This window comes from Chaetodon trifascialis, chromosome 20 (genome assembly GCF_039877785.1).
Source record: "Chaetodon trifascialis isolate fChaTrf1 chromosome 20, fChaTrf1.hap1, whole genome shotgun sequence".
In the NCBI taxonomy this organism is placed as follows: Eukaryota; Metazoa; Chordata; class Actinopteri; order Chaetodontiformes; family Chaetodontidae; genus Chaetodon; species Chaetodon trifascialis.
In genome coordinates, this window is record NC_092075.1 from 13,630,178 (window position 1) to 13,655,648 (window position 25,471).

Genomic DNA, 25,471 nt, shown 5'->3' on the forward strand with positions numbered 1-25,471 from the left:
TGGTCTCCTCTTTTTAGAATAACTGTGCAGTAATTATGCAAAGTTGGCTCTCCCACATACAACAAATAATGCTGATTTTCACTTGGTGTTTGAAGGTCCCCCTCCACAGCCCATGATGATGCCAATAATGATGATGATGATGATGATGCCAATAATGATGATGATGATGATGATGATGATGATGATGATGATGATGATGATGATGATGACGATGATGCTGGTGACGATGACAGTCCTTCTCTCCACCTAGTGGTGAGTTTAATAAAAAATGAATCGTGAGGTCATCAATTCAAACTTTAATTGACTGCATATTATATTTATCCCCCTTTGAGGGATAAGATAAGAAAAACACAAGTATTATATGTGAATCTCACACAGCTGTCAAACCACAAACGATGTATTTTTATATCCTACATGACTTTCATCTCAATTAATGCTAATTTATTATAGAATTATCATGGAACGCTGAGCCATCACTATTCCTTTTTCTACTGAAAAAATGTATAAATGTAATTATTTTTTTCTACTGGATTATTGCAATGCTCCGAACAATCTCCGTTCGTGTCAAAAGACAGTATTTCATGTACAAGTTTAAGCTAAATAAAGCCAAAACAAACGTCAACACACTTTTACGACCGAGGCCGCAGAGGATCCTGGTCCTCTGACGTCAAGCTTACAGCTGTAGTGGCGCTGCGCATGCGCACGGCAGCGGAGGCAGGACGCTGTCTGCTTTGTTGGGACCATCGATGCTATGACTTTCCGGGAGTCGTCCGCAACAGATAACAGGAGCTATTCGGCGTCTGTGCTGGTCGTTAGACTCTGGAAACTTCTTTTTAAGCTCACAGCCGGCGCTTTTATCGCCGCGTGGACGCTTCAGACGACAGAAGCGAGGCTCTCCTGTATATAAACAAAACGCAGCGAGCTGTTATTTAAGGTGGCACGTCAAAGATAGCCGCGACAACACCAAGACTCCTCCGAATTCCCGTGTGATAAGTTAGCTAACTTCGTGTCGGCCGCGTTGTCAGCGATGAAAATCACCATACAGCTTTGTTAGGAGTTCAACTCCAAGACGTGTGCGTGCGAACATGAGAGAAGAGGACAGTTTGTTGTCAGGAAGGCAGCCCATGGCAAGTGGAAGAGGGGGAGAACATCCTTGCTGCTGCCCCTACTTGACAGAGGAGAAAGAAGCACTTGCTTTCGAGAAGGGTGTCCTGAGGCCTCCTGGTCATTTGTCCGCGTCTAAGTAGTGAAAAATCAGACTTTGGCACATTATGGAGACGGTGGGTAAATTTGAGTTCAGTCGGAAGGACTTGATAGGACATGGCGCATTTGCTGTCGTGTTCAAAGGCAGACATCGAGAGGTGAGCATTATCCTCCCCCACCATTGATATTGCTTTTTGGTAAATATATGCTATTGCTAACACTGACGAAACGACAAGTCATTCGAATGGTTTGGTTATATTGTTAGACGTGAATCGCCTTTTATTGGCCATCTGGTGTGTTTGTTTTCATTTTACGGCCTTAAGAGGCCTGGGAGCGCCGACAGGATGTTCCTTAAAATAACAGGCAGTTAATGGATACAATGCCGAGATACTTTTTAAGAACTTGCGACCCCTCATGTGAGTCACTTTGTGAGGGGGTAGATGTTTCGGCAGGTTTGTAGTGCAGATGATAATCCGTAAACGTAGCCAATTTAAATGTAGAACAGCAGAGATAATTGCGTGCATTAGAAAGCTGCACACTGAGGCCATTAATGAACGTGGTGAAACATGTCCTATACCTGCAGTGAAAGAGGATAAATTAAAATAGCTTTACTGTAATTTGATCACACACTGGTAATATAATGTATCACATCTGCTGATACAAATAAAACACGTAGGGGGTGACATTAAGGCCTGTAGCATCTTTGTTGCTCCATTATTAAATTGGCACACACATAAATTGCTTCCTCAATAGGGGATAATGGCATCTAATAGCACACATCACTTTGAATGTACAACACAGTACATTCCAATCAGGTGCTTGATCAGAAGATGCACTGACAAGGAAATAGCATTGCGTTATAGGAAACATAGTATATCAGTAAGGAGTCACTGGCTCTCTACTAACTAGACGTCCTGGCTGATTAGTCTCAGCAGATGACAAGCAATCAGTGCAAAATTCCATTAAGAAACCCCTCTAACCAAGAGTATGAAGGAGGGGGACATGTAGATGATCTTCAGTGTGGCATCTTAAATATCTCAGTATAATAATGTGCTAGAATCTGTGATTTTGACAAACACTGTAGCTGTAGGCACTGACATGTGTACTGTAGTGTAGACAGACAAACACATACCATACAAAGGTGCAGCATAACACATACTGCACATACTGCATTGCATTTGTTTTATCCAGCCAAGTGATGATTTCATGTGCAATCTTTCCCTCTAGAAACATGACTGGGAGGTGGCAGTGAAGTGCATAAACAAGAAGAACCTGGCCAAATCCCAGACACTTTTGGGGAAAGAGATCAAAATACTCAAGGTAAGTCACAAGCTCCTACATAGTACTCTTTTCCAAGAGTTCACTGATGTGCACTTATTAGGTTAGTGTTTGTACTTAAACACTGTGTGTGTATGGATGAATATTTGCTTTTTTGAGACTAAGAATGAAACCTAGGAAAAAAGAAGACTTTCTGCTTCTCCTATCAAATTGAAAACTGAAAGTAGATGTTCTTAAGTTTCCCATAGACTCCAGAGGGCCCGAAGTAAACTGCACAAGTCAAGCCGGACATTTCCTTAATTTTAAGCATGTAAAACATGAAGTATATACCATCCCAATAGTGTATTTCTCCATCATTTCTGCAGGAACTGAAGAATGAGAACATTGTTGCATTACTGGACTTTCAGGTATGTAATAACACCCTCAGTGTTGCATGTAGACCATGTCGGGGAGGCTGACAGCGCAGTGTCGAGGCTTGTGTTTACATACGTTATTATCACACCTCTTATTGTCCCAGTTTTCTCATCAGTCTGTCCTCTCAGAGTAGAGCAGATGGGTTGTTGTCTCTTCCACATGACCCACTTCTTCCTAATGCAGCTTGAACAGCATTGCTTTGCGTGCTTGTTAAATGAGGCTTTGCTGCATCTGTTGTTCTGAAAACTGTTTCCTTTTCGTCTTGTTCAGGCACGTTTTCCGCTGCTCTTCCATGTACAGCAAATCCTCAAAGTTTCAGTAAATGCTTCTGCCTTTGTGTCTTGTTGAGCTTGGCCGTCGTTGCCCGTGTTCACTGTCTGCAGTAGTGATGTTCAGATCACAGTTACGTCTGCAGATTATCTGCCGATCGGGTCGGCTGGGTCATGAAAATTACAGTTTTTATTAATAGTGGGTGGGTTGCAGGTGGGTGAAATAATACATCGTTAATGAAAGATGCATTTACACATGAGGTACAGCAGCATAACTTCATTGATTATATAAATTTTGCAGACATGCTGAGAGGATCGATCAGGCTCTAATGTTAACTAATGATTTGTCTTCTGTGCATTCAGAAGGTCACACACATGAGTTCATACAGGGAAATAGTTTGGAGTAAAGCAGCTGTCCTTCAGATAAATCCTTCCCTCCATCAGAGCTGCCTCAAAAAACTTATTTCAAAAGCTAAAAGTTTAAATCTGTTTCTTTTGGAGAGTTTTCTCTGTCTCAGGTTGCTTCATTGCTTCTCTTTAGTGAGGCACCTCATGTTAAATGGTGGTGGTGGTGATGATGATGATGATGATGATGATGATGATGATGATGATGATGATGATGCTCGCAGCTGGCTTTCCAGGTTTCGGTCAGTCAGTCTTGAGCAGATCTGAGTCTTTGCAAGAGTTTTAAAAAGAGCTGCTCTTAATAGTATACCGTTGCTCTGCAGCTCAGTGATTTCATGTTGTTGGTTGTCAGGCACATCAGCCATTAAATGGCAGCAAATATGTTCAGTTCCTTTTGTTCACTTGTCATGTCCTGAAAGATCCCACCAAACGCCTGAAGGAGTTTTCACACCCAGCAGCGTGTTCAGAGGTCATAGCAGGCTTTTGTTCTTGCAGAGCAGTAAAACCCACAGTGTTTCCTCTTTCCAGCTGCACTTGCTGCAGCTTCAATTCAGCTTCAAATGATTTCACATTTGAAAGCAAAGAGCTGAGAGCTGAGCAGCTGGCTGGAGCTTGAGGTTCAGCTCTGAGAGGTACTTGGTGATGTCTGCCATGAAGGCCAAATCACACTGACCCTTGCTATTACTGAGTGTCCATGTCAGGTTTTCCTTCATCTCTATGAATTATTCCAGACAAAAAGACACTTTAGAACAGTTTTACTTTGTCTGGTGCCAGCAGCTCCACACCAGCAACAAGGCGCTCCTTCACAAACTTTATCAACTAACTTTATCAAAGAGCATTTGTCCCTGTCTCTCATCCAGTTTAGCTTGTTTAGAGCTGTAATGACTCTCAAGGTTGGACTTTTTCTTCACTGTGAGTGCATCCACACAAACTAACTCAGGCACATTGGTTTACCTTTTACTCCAGTAGAAAATAATCATTTGTCTGTTTCTCTTGGAAAGCACGGCAGGCCACATTTACTTTCACTTTCTTGAGTTGCCATGATGCATTGATGTGACACCAACCGCTACATGCGTGTTGCATTCAGGGACCACTCGAAATAATGTGTTAGTGTACGATCTCCTTGATTAAGGTGTTCTGCAAAGTGTGGTGTCTTAACTTTCTGCTTGTCACAAGTATTTCTGCTCACAAGCCTGATGCCAAGGATGGAAATCAGGTGGTTGTGTTCCCACACAACTGCTAGATACAAATACCATTTGTATCCTCTTAGCTGAGTGCCACACGAGGCAGGTGTTGCATTGTAAGGTGATGAATAAGGATAAGCTGTCACAGTGATGTTCTCACCTGTAGCCTAGTAACCAGTCTGTGGCAGCACGTGCCTGAGAGTTTAAACAGCACGACCCCCTGCCCCCAATACAAATGTATGTCTTAACTCACCAGGTGTTTCTTTTGTCTTTTTGGTCCATGACTAACGCACTGCCATCTGGTTAAAAAAAGCCCTCTAATGCATAGATTGAGCTCATTGTTGGATGCTCAGCTGCTGGAGAAACCACATTTTAGAATGTATGTGTCACAGGAATGTTGACTTACATCCTGCTGCTTTACTGTGTCTTATAGATTGACAGTAAGTGTTTCTGGTCTCAGTGTGCTATCAGTTTTGATGCATTGCCGAGCTAATTACATTTTTTTATCCCATATGAAATCTCACAGTTGAAAATGGCGTATTAAATGCGAATGAGAGCAGGCACTGCAAGCTTCATTAGCAGACCCTGAGATTTGTTTTGTTGATTCAAGCTGACCTTTCGTCCTCTGCGCTTATCTTTTTCTGGTCAGAGGGCTTAGTCATCATGCAAAGAAGGTTCCAAAAATGACCAGTGATGCACACATTCATATGCTGAGCACCGCTAGCAGCTCAAACACTCCAGCACAGTCGGTGTATTGTATGGATGACAAATGGGGATTTACTTTACTTTTATAGAAGAGTGTTTGCAGCCTGTTATAATGCGTCTGCCCCTGCAGAACTCAAACACTTTCCACCTTCTTATCTTTATTCTGACTCACACTGACACCTCTCTCTGGGCATCTAAGATAGTCTGAGCTGGGCTCTAAGATTACAGGTTTGTTGTTGCACAGCAGCAGGCAGCGTACGTGTTCTGTGCAGGGGTTCCTACCATCCAGCTATCTAATTAGGTCAGGAGGAAACTGAAACCAAACCAAACACTGGACACCAGGAGATGCATTTGCTTTGATTTTCACATTTTGCCTGATTGTGTCACCCAAGTTGGTTTGAGAGTCGTGGAGTTAAAGGCGAACTCTTGTGTGAAAGATTTTAGCAATGCAACAACCTCCTGTTACCTAACAGGCGTTAAGAGCAAATAGCAGATAAGTTGATGAGTGATGATAATCAATTAATAATTTAAGTAATTTTTCAAGCAAAAATACCAGAAATCCAGCTTCTCAAATGTGAGGGTTTGCTGCTTCTCTGTTTTGTATCATCGTAACTCGAACACATTTAACAATTTATAGACCAAAGAGTTGAGGTCAAACGCTTAATATATTGTCTTTGTAGTGTTTGCAATTGAGTGTTGTACTGCAATACCGTTCGATAAATGCAGCAAAGGGACAGCCTGTGGAAACCAGATGGTTTATTGGCTGGTTGCTCGCTCGCTGTCCACCTCCAATAAAGCCAAAGACAGCCACTTTCAAAAGGCCTGACTCAGCTGAACTGTAGAAAACAGTCTGGCCTCTGACTGGTGGATTCAACAAGATACTGAGACGAGGTCAGAGTGAAAGACTGCAGTCATCTGTTGCCATGAGATAAGAGGGCTTTTTCAAGCAGGCTGCACTGTGTTTTCTTTTTCGAAACTCGTGCTCCAGACAGGTTTTCCGAGAGAGAGGACAGCAGAGGAAAGTAGATAAGAGACAGTAGAAGAGCTGCTGGAGCACCCCCGAACATGCACTATGAAAACTTATTCAAGTTCTGAGTAAATGAATAGCTATTTATTGTTTGTCGGTGTTGTTGTGGGAGCTTATGAGTTAAAAGTTTTCGACTGTCGTCTCATTTGCTCTTGTCTGAGCGATTGTTTTGATCGTGCCGCTGACAGCTGAGCTAGCCATCCTTCTCCTTGATTGTTTTTGGCTCAGTATTAATGTAGCAGAGTAGTTTTCTTAATTTCTCCCTGATGCCAGGCATGCTTTTATTTTTTAATTTTCTGTTATTCAAATATATGCAAGATTTATAGCAAAGAACAGGACGTATTTTCCCCAGCGGTACAGGAGTCTGGCACAGATCCAGTTTTACAAACTTAACATTTTTTATGAAGACAACAGAGTGGAAGCGCTGCTGGGTCTTCTTGTTGACTGCAATACAGGTGCTCTTTGGATAGGTGAGGGGCTTGTTGCATAGGTCTAAATGTCTCAGTAAAAAATCAAAAAATAACAAGCCTCCTTCAATAACACCAAGGCACACTGTAGAGCTTGTGTGAAGTTAAAATGGCTTTATTTTACATGGCAAAACTGGTCCAAAAGAGTTAAAAAAAAAAGACCAACGCGTATCGACCAACATAGGTCTTCATCAGGGTCAGACTGGGGTAACTTGCACACCTATGCTGTGTTACACTAATGAGTTGAGTAGGTGGGAAGTTCCCTGTCAGAACACACACCCACTGGCCAGACACCAAGTATATCCAAGTGAAGAAATGGGGGTGGGGGACAAGAAAATAAAGAATTTTCTTGTCCCCCACCCCCATTTCTTCACTTCCACTCATTAGTGTAACACAGCATAGGTGTGCAAGTTACCCCAGTCTGACCCTGATGAAGACCTATGTTGGTTTTATGTCGACTACTGCTGTGCAAAGCTTTGATATTTGTTGACACGCGTCTCACTTGTGTTCCTTTTCTCTCTTTTTCTCCAATTCTTTCATAAAACAGGTCTTTGTCTCAGCAGTTAATCCGTAATTTCTGCAACCCTTCTGACAGCCGTATATTCTTTTCCAATCTGCATCACCAGCTTAGTTTGCTTCAATGTGATCGATGTACCACCTGTTCCTTCCTGTGTGTGTCACTGTTTGTTTACCTCCACTCTTATCTCTTCTCTCTATAGGAAACTGCCAGCTCAGTGTACCTGGTAATGGAGGTAAGCTCGCTGTGATGTTTGGCTTTGTTTGTTCTGCACTGTTTTGTCTCAGCTTTTGCAGGCAGCTCTGACAGAGCCTGGGCTATAATTAGCTGTGTCCTCAGGCATCAAAGGGGGGCAAATGGACGGCGGTCAGCATCCAAACGCGTCTAGCTTTTCACTGTGGCTTGATACTTTTTATCTGATGAAGAGCCACAGGTACAGCAGGAATTAGCCATTTCAGTATTTTCATTGTATGTATTGTATGTTGTATGTCATTGCATTTTTATTGATTAAGAACACCACGGCAGAAAGAAAAAACATCTGGAACACACAAAATAGGATCAAGATTATTTATTTATTTATAATTAACAGAGATCATATTGTTTCAAACATGTGGTATGGAAAAAGTATTGAAGTATCAATACTTTTGACAAGCAAAGCAGCAAAGCTCAGTCAGACACAACTTCATGAAAGTTAGTATGTTAAAACATTCACAAGTTTATTTCATATCCAGGACACTGATTACACAAGTTTCAGCTTGTTTAGAATTTTTCAAAGGAGAGTTTCAAGGTAAAACATGACCACGATTGTTGCTGGTTAATTGCAGAACACAGATGTAACATTGCTTGAAAGCGACAGCAAGTGCGTTACTCTGACAGGCTCCATTTATTATTGCCTTCATTATTTTGTGCTTATCTCTGTGTCATAGAAAAGGAAATGACTTGTGAGGCAGCCTTTCAGAGCCTCATTCACACTGATGTTGGGGGTGAGAGTGAGGGTGTACGTCAGGAAGCACGTCACTCTTCAATGAGTTGTTGATCTCTGATCTCATTTGCTTTCTAGTCCCCTTGACGAGGTGATGTCAGACACTGATTCACTACACGAGTCCTCCATGATACTTGTGTTTCCTAATGTTAATCTTTTTCATCTCTCCCCCTCCCTCTTTCTTTTGCTCTCTCTCTCTTTCTAATCCCAGTACTGTAATGGGGGCGATCTTGCTGACTACCTACACTGTAAGTGCAACAGGACCAATTTCCATTCAATTTACGTTGTCCGACGGTGGAATAATCTTAAATTCTATATTGGAAATGCTACAAATAACCAATAAAGCTGCTATTTGAGACATCAAATAGTAGAAGAGGATGAGGAATTTTTTCTGTTGGATCTGCTCAGAAAAGTCCAAATGAGAGGGAAAAGCTTAACAGTAAAATACGCCACAAGGCATCCGTTCAGGTCACAGCTGTGTTTTTGTAGGCTTCCTGTATGACCGCAGATAGTAGCCTTTTATCTGGGCCCCTGAAGACAGACACAGATTTGGTGCTTCATGAGCTTTGAAGGGCCTAAGGCTTAAAATAGACTTTGACGGACAGCGTAATAAACGCACAGAGAAACCTCCATGCTGTTTTCTTTTGTCTTTACTCATCATATGTGAGACACACGGTACACCAAATAAGCTTTTGAGTCAACAGTGCAGACAGAGGGCAGATAAATAAACTGCCACACTCCTCCAGTGGGTCATAAGTGATGATTAAGAGAGTTTTCTGTTGAGTGTCTATACACTGTTTTTTAGTAAAGTCCTATACCTTCAGAATAAAGTCTGCCCAGGTTTGCCTGAGCTCATGAATTGCAGAGCTCTCAATGGCCAGCTCTCTGTCAGTGTGGTCAGGGTGGGAAATAAGACAGTAGCTGTTGGTCCTTGCAGGCAAATTATAGCTGTAGCTGCTAACTTGTCAGGTACCCAAAGTCTAAACAGACAAACTGTTCCAATGATAGCCTCTGACTGTGTGGTGTAGAAAAAAAAAGTTTCACAAGTTGGTTCGGATCTACTGCCCGCCGCGGTTAATGAACAAAACTTTTTTTCCTGGCCCAAGTCGAGCCTGAGTCAGCATAAAAAAAAACTGTTGGAAGGGAGGTGGAGCCAGAGAGAAACTCTAGGCGAGGGAGGGACTCTGTACATAAAACTGTACTGTACTGCCGTGAGACCTGGGAGGTGATTGGAGGGAGGGAAGGGACGGGGAGCAGGAGGTGGCAGTGGGGTGATGTGAGACAGAAAACAGAAAAAAATATAGCTTGCAGACCGTTTTAGAGGTTGTGTAACGTGATCTGACTGCAAGATGTGCCAGGAAAACTGGTTTGATCTGTATAGAACCTATGAGAGAGGGTCAGTCAGTCTGCTACCCCCCCCCCCCACCTTGTGTCATGCACTGTACACCTAAGCACGTCAAAGTTAACCTGTGGCTAATTAACCTTTTATTTATTGTCGCTCTGCAGCCAAAGGCACTCTGAGCGAGGACACTATTCGGGTTTTCCTGCAGCAGATTGCAGGGGCCATGAGGGTCCTGCAGGCCAAAGGCATAATCCACAGGGACCTCAAACCCCAGAACATTCTTCTCTCCTACCCACCAGGGCGCAAGTCGCACTCCAACAACACCTGCATCAAGATCGGTAGGTTTGACGCTGTGAAAGACCGCAAACACGCAGACCTGAAGCGAGCAAAAGCACTTGAACATTTCCCATATGAATCCACAGCTTGTGGGCGTACATTTGGATTTAATGGAGCAAAAAAACGAATTGAATCTCATGAAGCCGCACATGGAAATCCCTATGCCAGCAATCAAGCTCTTTACAGACTCTTTTACTGCAGCAAAACCTGATAATGATTTCCTCGAGGTAGTTCATTAGACTAGAATTGTAAGACTAAACTCGTTAGAGGAAATTGATATGATTTTATAGAGAATTTCACATTGTCTCTCAGCAGTGTTGGTCATCTTCCTCGAATAAAACAAAGAATAAGAATGACCACCTCGCAAACACATGACATGTGTCTCAACAGTTTCGAGTTTGACCCAAAGGGGTGATGTTGGTGTAACAACAAGTATCCACCATAATGACTGTCATGACCAAGTACAGAGAGCGAGTGTGTGTTTGTGTGTGTTGTTCTGCTGTTTGGAAGCTCTGCTAATCTTTAAGCCTATTAATTCTTGTTCCTCTGGAGAGAATTGATTGCCCTGTTGGAGTGAAGTGTGCAGGCTGGTGTCAGTCCCAGTCACTGCAGAATGTTATTGGCCTCATGACTCTGGGAAAACACGCTCATTATACCTACATAGACGCAGGTCCTGAATCTCAAGCACCCCCATTGTGGCACAGGGAGAAGTTAAAAATGACTTGTCGACTTGTGAAATAGGCTCTGTGCCTGTGTTCAATGGTAATAAGGTAACAGTTGTTGAGTTTATGGTTTTAAAATTCAATAAAATTAATAATGAGTACAGCCAAATATTATGACTGATCAATACTCTTCCTGGCTGCTTGTAATTCCCATCAATGGAGTTTGCTTGCTTTGGATAGCAGCAATTGTTTTGATTATTTTTAATATCTTTGTGCTCTACTGTAGCAGAATGTCTTATTATTCTTATCATCTTCATTGTTCATCATCACTTCCTCCCTCTGCAGCGGACTTTGGCTTTGCCAGGTACCTTCAGAACAACATGATGGCGGCAACACTCTGTGGGTCCCCTATGTACATGGTAAGCACTTTTAACAGGTTTTTACTGCACAGATATGAGGGAGCGTGATTGTCAGCACACTCAGATGTTTTAGCTGGTTGTTAAACTCAGGATAATTCAGATTTGATGACCGGTTTTCACTGAAAGCTAAGGCTAACTGACATTTCCTTATTGTCAGCTCGCTGCCAGATCTTTTAATCAATCAGAGTTCTACCAAAGTGTCGTGATCTCACTATTTCTTTCCTCACTAGGCTCCTGAGGTCATTATGTCCCAAAACTATGATGCCAAGGCCGACCTGTGGAGCATAGGAACCATAGTGTTTCAGTGCCTGACCGGGAAGGCTCCTTTTCAGGTAAACACCGCCCATTCACAGGTTGTATGCTGATCGATCAGACTCTACTCGACTCGACTCTACTCTGCCCGGTTGTTTTGTGTTTCCATTAGGGATAGTACCTGGTACCCGATACTATTTTTAGTACCTGCTCTGGCGAGGTTCTAAGCGAGTAGAAGCGATACTATATGTGTGACGTCAATAGCCTGTCGGCCACCGATTGGCCAGAGAGTGTCGTCACTGGTCTGCGACGTCCAACACCGGAAAAACAATCCCGCCCCCTCCATTGTAACGCCGGGCAACAGCAACCGCTGACTTTATTCTTTATTCTCACTCGAGGGAAATGGCTGCTCGGTTTCTTCTCTTGCTTTGTGTGTGACAAAAAGCCACAAACCGAGCAGCAAATACAACATTGCCTTGATGTCCTCCATTGTTTGTCGGCTCTGTTTGCATTGCGTACAAATTGACGTCATGGCAGTTTCGCGCAGCCGTGGTATGACGACCCCACCTACGTTGAGGAGGTACTATGAAGTACTCAATTGTAATGGAAACTCAACCAAACCAAGTAGAGTAGAGTAGAACCGAATCGAGTAACTGTGTAATGGAAATGCCCCAATAGTTGCTGTCATCTTGACTACTAACACTAGATCGGCTTCAGGCTAAAGATACATGTAAAAGCTATGTATCTGTAGCTTTTTGTAATGTGTGCTCGCTATTTTGTTCAAGATAATGAAATCAAAACAAATTAAAGGTAGGGAAAACACACGAAGGAAAGGCAGAGACACAAAGCGTTGCTGAATGTTCCTTAAACATGTTTTCATCCTTGTTTGGAAGCCGCAGCTCAGTCTGTTGTTCAGACAGGCGGTGCCTCCTCTCCGATCATGTGGAGGACGATCTTGAACTCAGCAATTTGCCTCGGCTGACTCGAATGATGTTGTGAAAGATGAAACACATAACTTCTTAAAATCGCCTTATCTCAACTGGTCCTGCAGCATTAGGCAAGTAGGCGAGTGGGTTCACTTCCTCTCCTCACTGACAGGAATTTTTTAAAACGTGGTTTCGTGCCATCACAGGGTCATTACCGGTGCCTGGCTCAGGGTTCAACAGCAGCATGCCGTGCCGTGACTCTGCATGCACCTACACTTACTCAGACATTTACATGTTTTCAACTATCTCTCTGATGTTTTGTCACCTTTAGGCGAGCAGTCCTCAGGACCTCCGGCTTTTCTATGAGAAGAACAAGACTCTCAGCCCCAAGTAAGGAGCTACAGGGAGAAAACAACATGTTTATTTTTCATGCGATAAACAGGTGTTATGACAGAGTGAAGTTTTTTTCTGCATTTGTTTCATAGATGTGGATGAGAAATTTAACTGTGATACACCTTCAGAATAAACCCACCAATAAAACGTGAGGCTGTGCCCCATAGTCGTCTTTGAAAATGCCTTTGTGCAGCAAGGGTGCTGTCTTCTACAGAGATTCTGCCAATTACAGCCATACCAGCTGGGTTGTTTTTACAGCAGTCAGTTTACAACACTGTTAGAGATGACAAGCCCCGACCAAGCCCCCAAATAACCGAGTCTTTTACAGCACAGCGTCTGTATATTTTTCACATTTCAGTGCCTCAAAGCGGCGTAATAACCAAAGGTCCTGTTTTCAGGAATGTTTACAAACACACTTACTGTGAAAGACACCATATGTTTTGAAAAGGTTACCATTAATTCCATTTTCTGTCTGGAATACAGATTTTTTTGTTTTCCAGCAAAAACAGACCAAGCAAACCAAGTGTGTCTAACAAGCTGTATTTGTAGTAACACACTTCTGTTGTATTATTTTAGCCTCAATGAGGTTATTTCTTTGCACGGCATCACACACCAACGGTGGTATTTTTGTTTGCAGCATCCCCAGAGAGACTTCAAGCCATTTGAGACACCTGCTGCTTGGTCTGCTGCAGCGCAACCACAAGGACCGCATGGACTTTGGTAAAATGAATCAAACAGTTGGCTATATGGTGTTGATGCAGACCTTTACAGCAAATAATGAATACTAATGTAGGCACAGATGTAGCAAATATTCCTGTGAACACAGTGTTTCTTTAAAGGGATAAGAGCCACAGAGAAAACCGTGTAGGTCATCATATTTGCGTCTTGTGCTGCTGCAGAGATTCTCAATCTCGGAAATGTTTGCTTCACCTCCTCCTCCTAATTATATTTCGTCCTGTGTCTCTAGATGAGTTTTTTTGTCATCCTTTCCTGGAGGCTAGCTCATCCGTGAAAAAGAGTAAGTAAGAATAAACAACATGCTTCTTAATGGAGCTCGGTTGGATAGCCGTTCGCAACGCAGACGTTGTGTCTGTATTGGACACTTTTTAATGTATCAAAATGTCATCCAACACATCCTGTCAGTAAAAAAAAATGCAAGATTGAAATAATGTGACTGAGTTTTCGGGAAAACAAGTAGCAGAAAAACTTGTGTTTCTTAGTTCAGACGTGATGGGTGCTCTGTGTTGCTCACTTGTTAACGAACAAAGTTTCTGTTTACACTCAGTTCTTCTCACCACACCGCGTCCTTGACTTGACTAATGAATGTTTTCCTATTTCTTACAGCAACTCCTACTGTGTCCATGACTTGCTTCCCAAGCTCTGCATCAGCCAGCTCGTGTAGCAGCTCCTCCACCTCCCACCTCGCCTCACCACCGGTTTGTGGTTATTATTCCTGTGTTATTTCTCTCAGTCTCTCTCTGAATCTGAGTAATGAGGCTGTGGTTTTTAAACCCATGTCAGCGTTTATTTGGCCCTCCCTAGTTGTTTGCTCTTTTATCATTTCTTTTGTGCTTCCTTTCTTTGTTTATCATCTGCTCTCCATCTCCCCGTCTCTGCAGCAGTCTCTTGCTGAGGTTCAGCATTTGCGTGCCAAAGCTCTGGCCTCCCCTACCCAGGAGGCCGCTGGTTTTCTCCTCAAGGACTCCTCTGGAGTGGGCGGCAGCAGCAAGAACTCCTCCTCCTGTGACACGGATGACTTTGTCATGGTGCCTGCTCACTTCACCAGTAAGAAAGCTTTTTTTTTTTTTCATGGGATCTCTGCCTTAATGTCAAATGCAGCTGTGCAAAGTCACAGCCTTGGCACCAGCGTTGGAATTACTGCTGAAAATATGAAGTCAGTCGTTTTTTCATAGATTAGCTTTTACGTGGCATTTATGAGTCTATCCAGACATGTACTCTCTGTTGTTCTTTTCAGTCTCTTCACATTTATTATGCATGTTATAGAATGTAAAATACTCAAGGAAATGCCCTTTTCACTCCTGTCTGATTTCGCTGTTCTTTTGATTTGCCTGTTTTTCCAGCGGGTGAGCTGACATGTGAGAGTAAAGTGCTGCCAGACAGCCTGATGAACAGCGGGTAAGAAGCAAGGTTCTCATAGTTTGGAATTTTCAAGTAGTTTTTGACTCTCAGGTTTTATTTTAGTTTACTTGTAGTTAGTTTTCAGAGTGTGTTTGTTTTAATTTGGTTTCAATTTTTCAGAGAGTTTTCATTTTCATATGTTTAGTTTTAGTTTTACAGTAGCTTTATTTTGTTTCTGGCTTGGTATAAGGTGTCAGTGTAACAGAAGTATGTAGCTATATAGACATACAGAATGCATTGTTGGAGAACTGTGTTGGAATTACCATAATGTTTAAATCTTTTGGTTTTGGGAATCAGCTTGAGAACTCTCGCTACCACACTCACGCTGACCAGGTACATTCCATTTCAGAGCATTCTATTTAAAAAAAAAAAAGCTCTATTCCAGAACATAAGAGAAAATGGTCATTGTAGTTTAGAACATTGCATGTTGAAGTAAAACATTTAATTCCAGAACATTCTATTGCACAATTCCAGGACATAAGAGAATGTCTTACTCGCTCTTTACAAAATCCGTCGTATGACAGATTTTATTATTGCACTGTTGTGTGTACTGTCATTGTTTATCTGCTCTGCTGCAAGCTGAATTTCCCCCAGCGGGACAATAAAGTACAAACAGTAAAAATAAAAGCCATCTATTGTCATCAAAGCAGTCACTCAGATAGTCCAAATATGGTGAAAACTGAGATGAAAGTAACAGTTAGTGTGCTTGCAAGCTCAATTTAAGAAGCAGCCATTGTTTATTAATAGATTGCCATCACTAGTATTACACTAATGCAGTGTAATGCACCTGATTAAGGAGAGTAAAGTGACTATCTGTAATGGAACTGACAGTACAAGTGAGAACATTGGCTGTCTTCCATCAAAAACATCTAAATCCTGATGATGCGTCTCCTGTGTCCCGTCTCCTCTGTTGTCAGCTCTCTTCTGGCTTCTGCTGGTCTGTGTAGCCAAGCAAAAACACCGCCGCACTCACCTTCCTACAGTGGGTCTCCAAGTCCTGTCAGGTAACAGCACAAAGCTGAATGTTTGGTTGTGGTGAAACAGGCTGCTGTGTACATAGCTCTGAGGCCACGACACTGTGAGACATAAAAATGGTTGACTGTAGAAGAAGCAGTGAAACCAAAGTAGTCGGTCGAGTAGATTGTACTTGATTATTGCAGCACAAATCAAAAACAACATACAGACTTTTAGGAAAAAAGAAGACAGCAGGATTCAGCTCTTTGATATTTCTCTAATTAAACATAGTCTTTCATTAACCTCAGCTCATGTTAATGTATTGTTTGTTTTTACATTACAAACACTGCACAAGTTGGGCAGGATTGTCAGTCACTGAACAATCCTGTTGAAAGCGTCAAAGCTCTCTGTCCCCACACACTGACTCCACACGTTCCCTCGGCACTTTGTGTCCTTCTCCCGGTTGGTGGCAGGCCCAGTGAGTTCCCGGGAGGTAACTATGGAAACCATGGTCAGTCATTGCCTATCCCGGTCCCCACTCAGCTCCAGAACTACCAGCGCATGGAGCAGAACCTCCATTCTGCCAAACAGGATGGCTCACCACGGTCTGTATCCTCAAAGACACAGAACACAAGTCCCAGCTGTTGCAAATTTGAATTTGTATATATACTTCTTAACTTTACCACGCTGACTTGTGAACTTTGTATTATTAGGCTGTCGACACCAGTGCGCCGCTGCAGCAGTGGAAGCTTGCTGGGCTTTGCTCGGACGGCGCCTTCACCACCGTACGGCCAGGGAGCCGTCACCACCAATCGCAGGCTTTCCCTGGGGGGCGCCAGACCCTTCCAGTTCTCCCCTCAAGGTAACTTAGAGGCTGGTCTTTTCTTCGTGAACTGCTTTCACAGATGCAGATCACAGCTTTCTCTATACTAGATCCACACCTTGAATGAAAATCCAGATGATGGAGCAGGATCGGTGACCTGGAGCTAACCGGTTGTTGGCTTTATTGCAGTGGAATTGTGTGAAATGTGCAGTGTTGAAACGGCCAACATGAGTTCAGCCAAAGAGGGTTTTTTCTATCTCCGATATTTCATTTGAAGGATTTTTAGAGGCCTGGTGAGCTGAAAGTATCCAGTATTTGACACCACAACTTTTTTGACTTGGGGTTGAAGAGTAAATGGTAAATTGATTGGTCAACAAAACAAGCAATTAATTATTAAGTAATTATTAGGTGCAGCCCTAGAGAGACAGTTGGTGGTGGTGCCTGAAAATTCAACTGAAGACAAACAGAGAAATAAGATTGTGGTTAGCATTTGCCAGTGTCTCTCTCAGTCATCCTGGTCAGCAGTTTTGAAAGTTAATGGCTGATAAAAATGAGCCAAATGTCTACATGCACAAACACTCTCCTTCTCACCAGCAGTTGCTCTCTGCTGCTCTGTGTCTCCTGCTGGCACTGTCCCTTAGCTGTCTGGACATTCGCGCCAGCAGGGCAGCGGGGGAGTAGGCAAGACTTGTCTGTCTTTGCTGTCTGTTGGTAGATGTGTTAGGGTCCTGTCCGACGTTTCATTTTGCCATGCCACCTGCTGTCAAATAAAGCAGAAATATTCTGCCCTCCCGCAGCTCCTCAGCACGCTGAGCAGCGACAGACTTCTCATCAACACCCACAGGCAGGACTGGGCACACGGCTCCACAGTGCCCCCTGTTTGTTAGAGTGTGCCAGTGGCGGTGGCAGGCAAAAGATCAGGAAGCAGCACTCAGACCCGGTGGTGGCCCCCTCGACAGGCCTGATGACTGTCCGCCCGCTACACTCCTCCCCCAGACTCAGTGAGCTGATGCAGCGTAGCCCCCTCCCCACCATCCTGGGCTCTCCTTCCAGGGTGAGTCAGCTGTGTGTGTGTGTGTGTGTGTGCATGCTTGTGTGTGTTCTCTTGAGATACACAGAACAAGAAAAAAAAAATCCAAGCACTTCAAACACACCTGTGCTACCTCTCTCCTCAGACCATCCCCCCATTTGAATTCCCCAAGCCTCCCAGCTCCCCGAACCTTGTGACCTTCCTGACACAGCAGGGTTTGGTCATCGGCTCTCCGTGCAGCAGGACTGCCCCAGCGGAGCCCAGAGACCCAGGACAACAAGCACCTACACAGGCCACCCAACCCACCCACTGCATCCACAGACTGAGTGATGAGAACAAGGGCTTTGAAAGGTCAGACCGTTGTTTTTGCTGTTTGCCTTTGTGTTCGGTTTGCCACGCTGATGCTGTATATCCAGGCGGGATTGTTTTCCCACAGGTTCAGCATAGACATGAGTGCTTGTGCAATGGTTGAGGTCAAAAACAAACTATTTTTAAGTTGGGCAGTTGCATTGGTGGGTTTCAGTTTTTATTTATTAATTCCATGTACCTTTGCGCCATTGTGTAAGTAGAAAAAAGGTTAAGACAGGGATTGTGAGCCTTATGGAGGGGATAGAAGTACTGTTCAAAAGTTAGTAAATGAATGAAGGCAGCTAGCAAAAATATATATTAAATAATGATGTTTGCCTAATTCATATCACTTTCTGTCCTTGCACGTCCTCCGCTCTTTGTCTCTCGGTTGCAGGTCTCAGAGTGCCGGTCGTCTGTCTGACATGCTGCTGATGGCTGCATTTGGACCAGGCGGACTTGTGGGCGACCGAGGCAGCACAGAGAACCTCACCTCTGACAAAGCCATAGACATAACAGGTAGGCACGTTTGTGGATTGACAAACTTCTTTGTATTTTGGGATTTCAGTGTATCTATGTGGTTAATTCCAATGCCTGCCATTGGCTGCCCATTTCAGGAGCGTGTCTACGTGTTATCTTTTTGAAAATCCCTGTCGCTACATAATACCAATAACAACAACAACCTCTCCAGTGCTGTATCAGCACTGGAAGCTCTGTCATTTGCAATCCTACAGTTTCTGGTGTTTATTGGAAAATAAAAATGTTTAATGACATTTATCTCTTTTCTGCATGGTTGCCCACCACCCTCCCGTACTGTTAATCATTACTCTTTTCTGCCCTCTAGTGCCCCCTGCTGGTGCGGGAGGCCTTGCACCTGGCTCCAACGGCCCAGCACAGGTGGTTTTCACTGTGGGCTCTCCTCCCAGTGGCAGCACCCCACCTCATACCTCCAGACAGAGGAAATACTCAGGTAGTAGCATAGTTGGTATGTTGTGTTATTTATTCTACACCAGTGAGAGTGATTGATGAAGAAGATATGCATGCAATCCATATTGGATAAATGAAATATGTAATATTTTTGTCATCTCTTTTTCTGACTCCTGCAGGCTCGTTCACTTCAGTCAGCCCAGCGGGCTCCTTCACAAGCCGCTACCCACAGACAGGCACCTATCTGGATGGCTTTGAGGCTCCTTCTAGTCCTCGCTACAGTTTTACTGATCCTATCACAGCCAACATGGGCGGTCCTGTAACTTTCGAGGCTCCTGAGCTGCCTGAGGAGACACTGATGGAGGTCAGACGCAGGTTTTATGCACAGCTATGGAAAGTAGGAGGAAGTGGAAAAGTAGTGTGTTCTATTTATGTATGCAGCAGTGACTCCTTTTGTTGTGTACATCAGTCAGGGGTTCATTGTCACAAAATCTTGAAATATAGAATCCCTCCAGAGAGTGTGGAGTGTGAAAAAAATAGAAAAAGTGCCATCATGGCAAAATAGCCTGAGGTGGAGTCTTAGAGCGGAATGATGAAATGCGCTGAATGACCTGTGTCCTGTTAATGTGGACTGAATGTGAAATCACCTTCTGATGTCCTCTGTTTAAAGTTCTATCACTAAACCTCCTCGTGTCTCTGAGTGCAGCAGGAGCACACAGACACTGTGCAAAGCCTGCGCTTCACGTTGGATTTCGCCCGCTGTCTGATGGAGGTGGCTGGAGCGCGTGGGGCCGCGGTGATGGGGGAGCTGGGCGACACTTCTCACCCCGCCGTCCTTCAGCAGCAGAGCCTGGTAGCAGATCAGATAAGCTCACTGAGCCGAGAGTGGAGGTAAGGCCACATCAGCTTATGGTTGTGAGGCTTTGTTGATGGCAGTGATGCTGTTTTTTTTTTTTTAATTGGTTGCACTAGCAAAAAAGATCTGCCAAGTCCAACTTTATTGTTGCAGTTAGCAGATTCATAGAGCCTACTCAGGAATATTGACTGAAATATGTCAACGTTTCTGCTGCTCTCTCTAACAAAAGCGTGAATGTCTTTTTACAAAAGAGCAAGCAAAGACAGGCTGACATAAATACAATAAAATTAAAGTGGGTAGTAGAGAAAAGTGAGGATGAGATGTGGGGCCTTCCCTTCTTAACTGCAGATGAGTTTGATAATGTGGAGCGTGGTGTCTAATGGGAAAAACTCATCTCTGTTGTACACATCTATCATACAGATATTTCACTAGCTTTCATAATTGAATGCCAGCATTGTTTTGTTTGTATTTCGTGTTTCATTTGTCAGTTTGTAATTGAGTTTTAAGAACAGTGTGTGTGTGTGTGTGTGTGTGTGTGTGTGTGTGTGTGTGTGTGTGTGTGTGTGTGTGTGTGTGTGTGTGTGTGTGTGTGTGTGTGTGTGTGTGTGTGTGATTCTCTTCTCAGTCACGCAGAACAGCTGGTTCTCTACCTTAAGACTGCAGAGCTCTTGTCCACTGCCTTACACACAGCCATGGAGCGAGTTAAAGAGGGCAAACTCTACCCATCTGCGACAGTCAAACAAGGTATGAGCCATTTCATTTTGTAGGGTGGAGGCTTTTGTTAAGGTATCTGTTATGTATATTGGAGCTAAACTTAAAAACATGCATATTAACACATATTCTTTCAAACGTTCTGTCAACAGTCGTGAAGAGGCTGAATGAGCTGTACAAGTCCAGTGTGGCGTCCTGTCGCTCACTCAGCACCCGTCTGGAGCGCTTCTTTTCCAGGAAGCACCGTCTAATGGACCAAATCACCTCCATCACAGCTGAGCGGCTGCTGTTCAGCCACACTGTGCAGATGGTAAGCCAGAGGAACAGTTAGACAGCGGGGGACCAGAGAAGGAGATGAGCATTACTGACCAGCAGGCCACAGTGTAATCACTCAGATACTGTGTTTGTGGGCATCCAGTGAATTATTAGCCCAAGCATTTGTTATCAGGTGCTTGTACGGGGACAGTATCCCTCCTGCCTGTCTTCATTTCTCTCTCTAAACTTTGGCTACAAGCATTTGCTCCAAAATTATTGCTTTTTGGCCAGAGGCAGTATTGGTAAGGTTGCTTTTAAAATGTAATAGCTTCCAGATTACTAGTAACCCTCTTAAATAACATGTAATATGTAACGTCACTATTTTAATGACTTATTACATTTGATTCCTTTTTGATTACTTTTACACTGATATTTTAATCAAGACCAATAGTTTAACTTGAGCATCCGGATGTCATCTCAGGTTCAGGCTGCTGCGCTGGATGAGATGTTCCACCAGGGGGAAGCATCGGCCCTGCGCTACCATAAAGCTCTGCTGCTGATGGAGGGCTTGTCTCTGCTGCTCACTGAACAGGACGACATCGTCAGCGTTGGCAAATGTAAGCATGCCTGTCAGCTCATGTGGTTGGTGAATGATCCGTCTGTACCATGACGTTAGAATTAATATTTCCGGCAGGGCAGGTCGGCAGTTAATGACAGAGCTAATGCATTCAGAGAAAACATCAGTCTTTGGACTGGAAACCATTGCATCTGGTTAAGCACAACATGGTCATGACTTGCAATGCTGGCCCACCCACTGTCTTTTTTTCCTTTGCCTTGTATCTGCAGGTAAGGAGTGCATTGAACGCCGCCTCACAGCTTTGCAGTCAGGACTCTGTGTTTGAGAGTCCTCCGCTGCTTCTCAGAGTGTGGATATGATGTCAGTCATTTGCACCCCGCACATTACCAAGGAACTACATCTGCACTCACATCTCGTGGTTTTCACGTAGAAATGCTTTCACTTTCACAAGAAAACCACAAGGCTTCAGCTTTCGCAGAACCTGAGGGGGTTTGCGCTCTCTAAATGGCTCGCCGTTCATCTCAAGGTTTGGACAGTGGCAGTGACTTCCCCAACACCAAACTTGTGTTGGACATGAAGCACTTGTGCTGTGAAAGAATGTCTGCACTCTCATCTGTTGCAGAGGACTTTGCTCCTGGCATTGAAAATTGTATTTTTTTGCCAAGAAGAAGCTTCCCTTCACTAGGCGTAACACATGCAGGAGCAATTATTGCCAAGTAGTCACGTACCCACATGCAGTACTTATCTAAACACAAACAGATTTTTGGAGGGGGGCTGCAAATATTCACGCTACAAATTCGCAATAGGCAACTTTATAGACCAAGTGCTATGTTTTACCAAGATCAGTCGCTGGAGGGAAAGTACAGTATCTGCTGTACACCTACATATAGTGAGGATGAGCCTGATGAAGATCAGGAATGGCCAAGTATCATTCTCATCAAATGTATGTTTGTCTTATAACCCTTGTTTGCTTTCCTGGGTTTATTTTTTCCAGTTTAATCTCATTTTTACTTGCTTGCTGAAGGTAAGTACAAATAGCAATGTTGCATTTGCTGGCTGGTAGCAGATCCAGGCACTATTACACAATCGTTGCCAAACTTAATTTTTGTTACGTTTTACTTTAGATTGACTGTCGGTACCTTTGCTGCTTTGGACACTTTACTGATTCTATGCTTGCGTAATGTCAAAGACCACATCCCATCATTGAAACAATGATGTTGTAGTGATTTTGTTTTTCAAATGTTGGTGGGTATTAAAGCAGCAGGCAGACAAAGGGTCCAGAAAACACTCACTACCCCACTGCTACATGCAGCATATAGCTTTTAATTGAAGAGGGAGTGAAACTGGTCTGATAGCATCCTTGATCACAATCACGTTAAAGATGCTGCAGTAACCTGGGATGTATTCTTCAGGTGTACATAAGCTTAGGTGCTGCAGTTGCTAGTGATCTCTTCACACAATTCCATGTTCTGTCTGTTTGTGTGTTATCAATCAATCATGTCGGAGTTTGGCAAGTATAATCGAATTTGAATGTCGGGCTGACAGGAGAGAAAGTGCGGAAATATTAGCCAAGTGTTAGACAAGTCAGATTTAGACTGATCCCGAGGCTAACGTCTGAGTATTTTTGCACTGTTGAAGTACTGTAGAGAACGAGGATGCGAAACATGTTCAGTTTTTGTAGATACCTAGACAGATGTGCTGATTTAGAGATTTCTACTTGCATACTTTTATTGCAGTTTTAGTTGTGCTATAGTTGCTGTTAAAAGGTAACTTTTGATGTGAGAATGTTGACACAGAGATGGTATAAGCTATGAAACCTTAGGAAGATTTCCGGAAAAAGAAAAAGGAAAAGAAAAAATCGCTTTACACTGAAAACTTGCGTCGATTACGTTGTGTTCTATTTCAGATTAGTTAGCGTGTGAAGCTTGTGTTTGATTTTGAAAAGTGTCATGTTGATTTGGAGTGCTAGTTGAAAATGTGTATTTTATCTGAAATATTAATGTATTGCTGATATTGACCTTTGCCATACGTCCCAACGGGATACCTTTTCTCCCCTAAAGTGTGGGCCGGTGGGAAGGGTCAACTTCTACTTTGATTGCTTTCAGAGAGACGTTTGTGTGCATGCATGCATGTGTGAAGTGATGTTTGGTGCATTCATGACCAGTGGGATTTGCTCTGTGCGGAACCAATGGCATTGCTCTGTAAGAAGATGTGAAAGACTTGATTTGATTCCAGTTGACTTGGATGTAGCCTGATCCCACTTTAACATATGAAACTGAAACATCCCCTGAAACCAAGGGTTCCACTGGTGTAACCCCCTGCCAGGCCCAGTACTACTTTCTTTTCCCTGAGGTGTATTTTCTGCCTTTTTAAGTTAAGATGGTGCCGACGTGCATATTTTAGGATCTGTTGCTGATGTAAGGGAAGGGCTGAAGATGGTTTACGCTGAGATTATAAAGCCAATATAGTAGCACTATCAGCAGAGAATGGAGGAAAGATTCTTCTCACTGAAGATTTCTCTAAATATACATGATGTGTATTTGCTTTGTGGCCTTTTGTATTTTGTCAGAAACCTTTTTTTTAATGTTTGTAGCGTGTCTATAAGGTTTGTTTGAGCATACATTCCTTATATCAACTCATCCACAGGTTCTCTGACTCCCACACATGCTGCTCTGTCTTAACTTAAAAAAAACATGCATGTGTCACTTTTTATTGTTCCCCACAATCATTGCTATCAGCCACCCTAATGGTGATTATTTTCGGTCGAAGTCAAAAGCACCACCAAGACCAATTGTGCAGCAGCTGAAATGATTGAAGAGTGTAGTGTTGGTACAGCAGATTGGTGTAGGAAGTGTGGAGACGGTGCCTGACACAGGGCACAAATCCACTCTGCTGAAGTGTCCTTTAGTGAGATACTGACTCTTTATCAACACCAGAGCTACTGTTCAAAGCATCAGAGATAGAACTGTGTAATCTTCATGCTGTGTACTCTCCCATAGTAGATCTGTCATTGATTTGGATTTTTTTTTGTGTGTGCGATAAAGACAAACCTGAATGTTTTCATTTTGTGTTTTCACTTTACTAATTCTGTATTTCCTGTACATAGTGTAAATTAAGTTATTGTTGTTACTGTGCATATGATGCTGCAGGCATGGGGAGAACAGTACCATACCACCTAGACATTTCCAAAGAATTGGCCTTCTGCTGATCCTCCATCTTCCATACTCTTACTGTTGCAAAAGCATTTTGATGTTGTCATATTTATGACAGACACACTATCTCAGTGTCCCTGTGTGTGATGTAACCTTTACTGTTTGAGAGTTACAACATGAATAAAGTGAAAGGAAAGGTAATTTGCTTTCAGGTGACGTGATTTTCCTCTGCTGTCATGTCTCTGTGGTTATAGAGATTCAAGTTTTACTTGAGCAGAAGCTTCTGTTAGAAACCCTCAGCTACTTTGCAACTGGGACGAATGTTACGAGCCCATACACCTAAACCTGGACCTACCCAATCAAAGACCTCACCACACTCAGCTTGGCCTTACTGCTAGTAATTGTTTTCCTCATTAGTCACCACAGCTGTGTAATATTGTACAAGTGAGCTTGACAAGGCAGATAGAGTTACAGTCTGCGCTGACCTATTAAAGCTGGTAAGACCAATTAAACTGGATTTCGGAGACTTTAAGTCTATTTAAAGGAACACGGTAGTTTTTAAACCTTTAACAAGTTACATAACATTAGAGCTTGTCATTATCCAAAACAAATTGTTCTGTTTCAGATTCTTTTTCACACATCTTCACTTTCCATGAAGTCACTGGTTTTCACTTAATTCCATATCCCTCTTAATAGGCATTTTACAATATATAGTGATAAACGTGAATATTTTTGTTGCCTCGGGCACTGTATCTTGCCCCCTTTTTGCTATTCTTTTTAATATTCTTTAATTTAACTTAACTTTTTTCCTGTGAAACATTTAATTTGCAGTCAGCCCACAATCAATTACCTTTCAGTCATTCTGTCATCGCTTCCTAGGCTAGGTGCCGCCCCTAACAAGCTCTACCAATCAAACGCTTA

The 25,471-nt window shown here is 43.1% G+C and overlaps 1 protein-coding gene across 4 annotated transcripts; it reads left to right on the forward strand.

Annotated features, from left to right (window-relative positions):
* Positions 1 to 677: 677 nt before the first annotated feature.
* Positions 678 to 24,749, forward strand: ulk1b (unc-51 like autophagy activating kinase 1). Of its 4 annotated transcripts, none has more exons than XM_070988512.1 (27): positions 678 to 1,361; positions 2,431 to 2,523; positions 2,847 to 2,888; positions 7,672 to 7,704; positions 8,663 to 8,699; positions 9,958 to 10,131; positions 11,137 to 11,210; positions 11,441 to 11,542; positions 12,720 to 12,778; positions 13,419 to 13,501; positions 13,749 to 13,799; positions 14,126 to 14,217; positions 14,401 to 14,566; positions 14,863 to 14,917; positions 15,838 to 15,924; positions 16,348 to 16,479; positions 16,588 to 16,736; positions 17,495 to 17,751; positions 17,873 to 18,078; positions 18,470 to 18,591; positions 18,917 to 19,042; positions 19,179 to 19,363; positions 19,706 to 19,890; positions 20,481 to 20,599; positions 20,719 to 20,876; positions 21,303 to 21,438; positions 21,668 to 24,749. In XM_070988512.1, the coding sequence occupies exons 1-27, from the start codon at positions 1,272 to 1,274 to the stop codon at positions 21,721 to 21,723; spliced, it is 3,069 nt and encodes a 1,022-aa protein (XP_070844613.1). In that variant the 5' UTR covers positions 678 to 1,271; the 3' UTR covers positions 21,724 to 24,749. The 4 variants fall into 4 exon arrangements, with proteins under 4 accessions (XP_070844613.1, XP_070844610.1, XP_070844611.1 ...); XM_070988509.1 differs by having other exon boundaries at positions 684 to 1,361; positions 17,471 to 17,751; positions 21,668 to 24,748; XM_070988510.1 differs by having other exon boundaries at positions 684 to 1,361; positions 17,474 to 17,751; positions 21,668 to 24,748.
* The last annotated feature ends 722 nt before the right edge of the window (positions 24,750 to 25,471 follow it).

Bases quoted from the DNA above. Each gene is read 5' to 3' on its own strand.
- ulk1b (XM_070988509.1), top strand. From the start codon at position 1,272: ATGGAGACGGTGGGTAAATTTGAGTTCAGTCGGAAGGACTTGATAGGA. The intron at 11,211-11,440 runs GTAAGCACTTTT...TTTCCTCACTAG, and splicing joins GTGGGTCCCCTATGTACATG to GCTCCTGAGGTCATTATGTC. The intron at 19,364-19,705 runs GTCAGACGCAGG...CTCTGAGTGCAG, and splicing joins CTGAGGAGACACTGATGGAG to CAGGAGCACACAGACACTGT.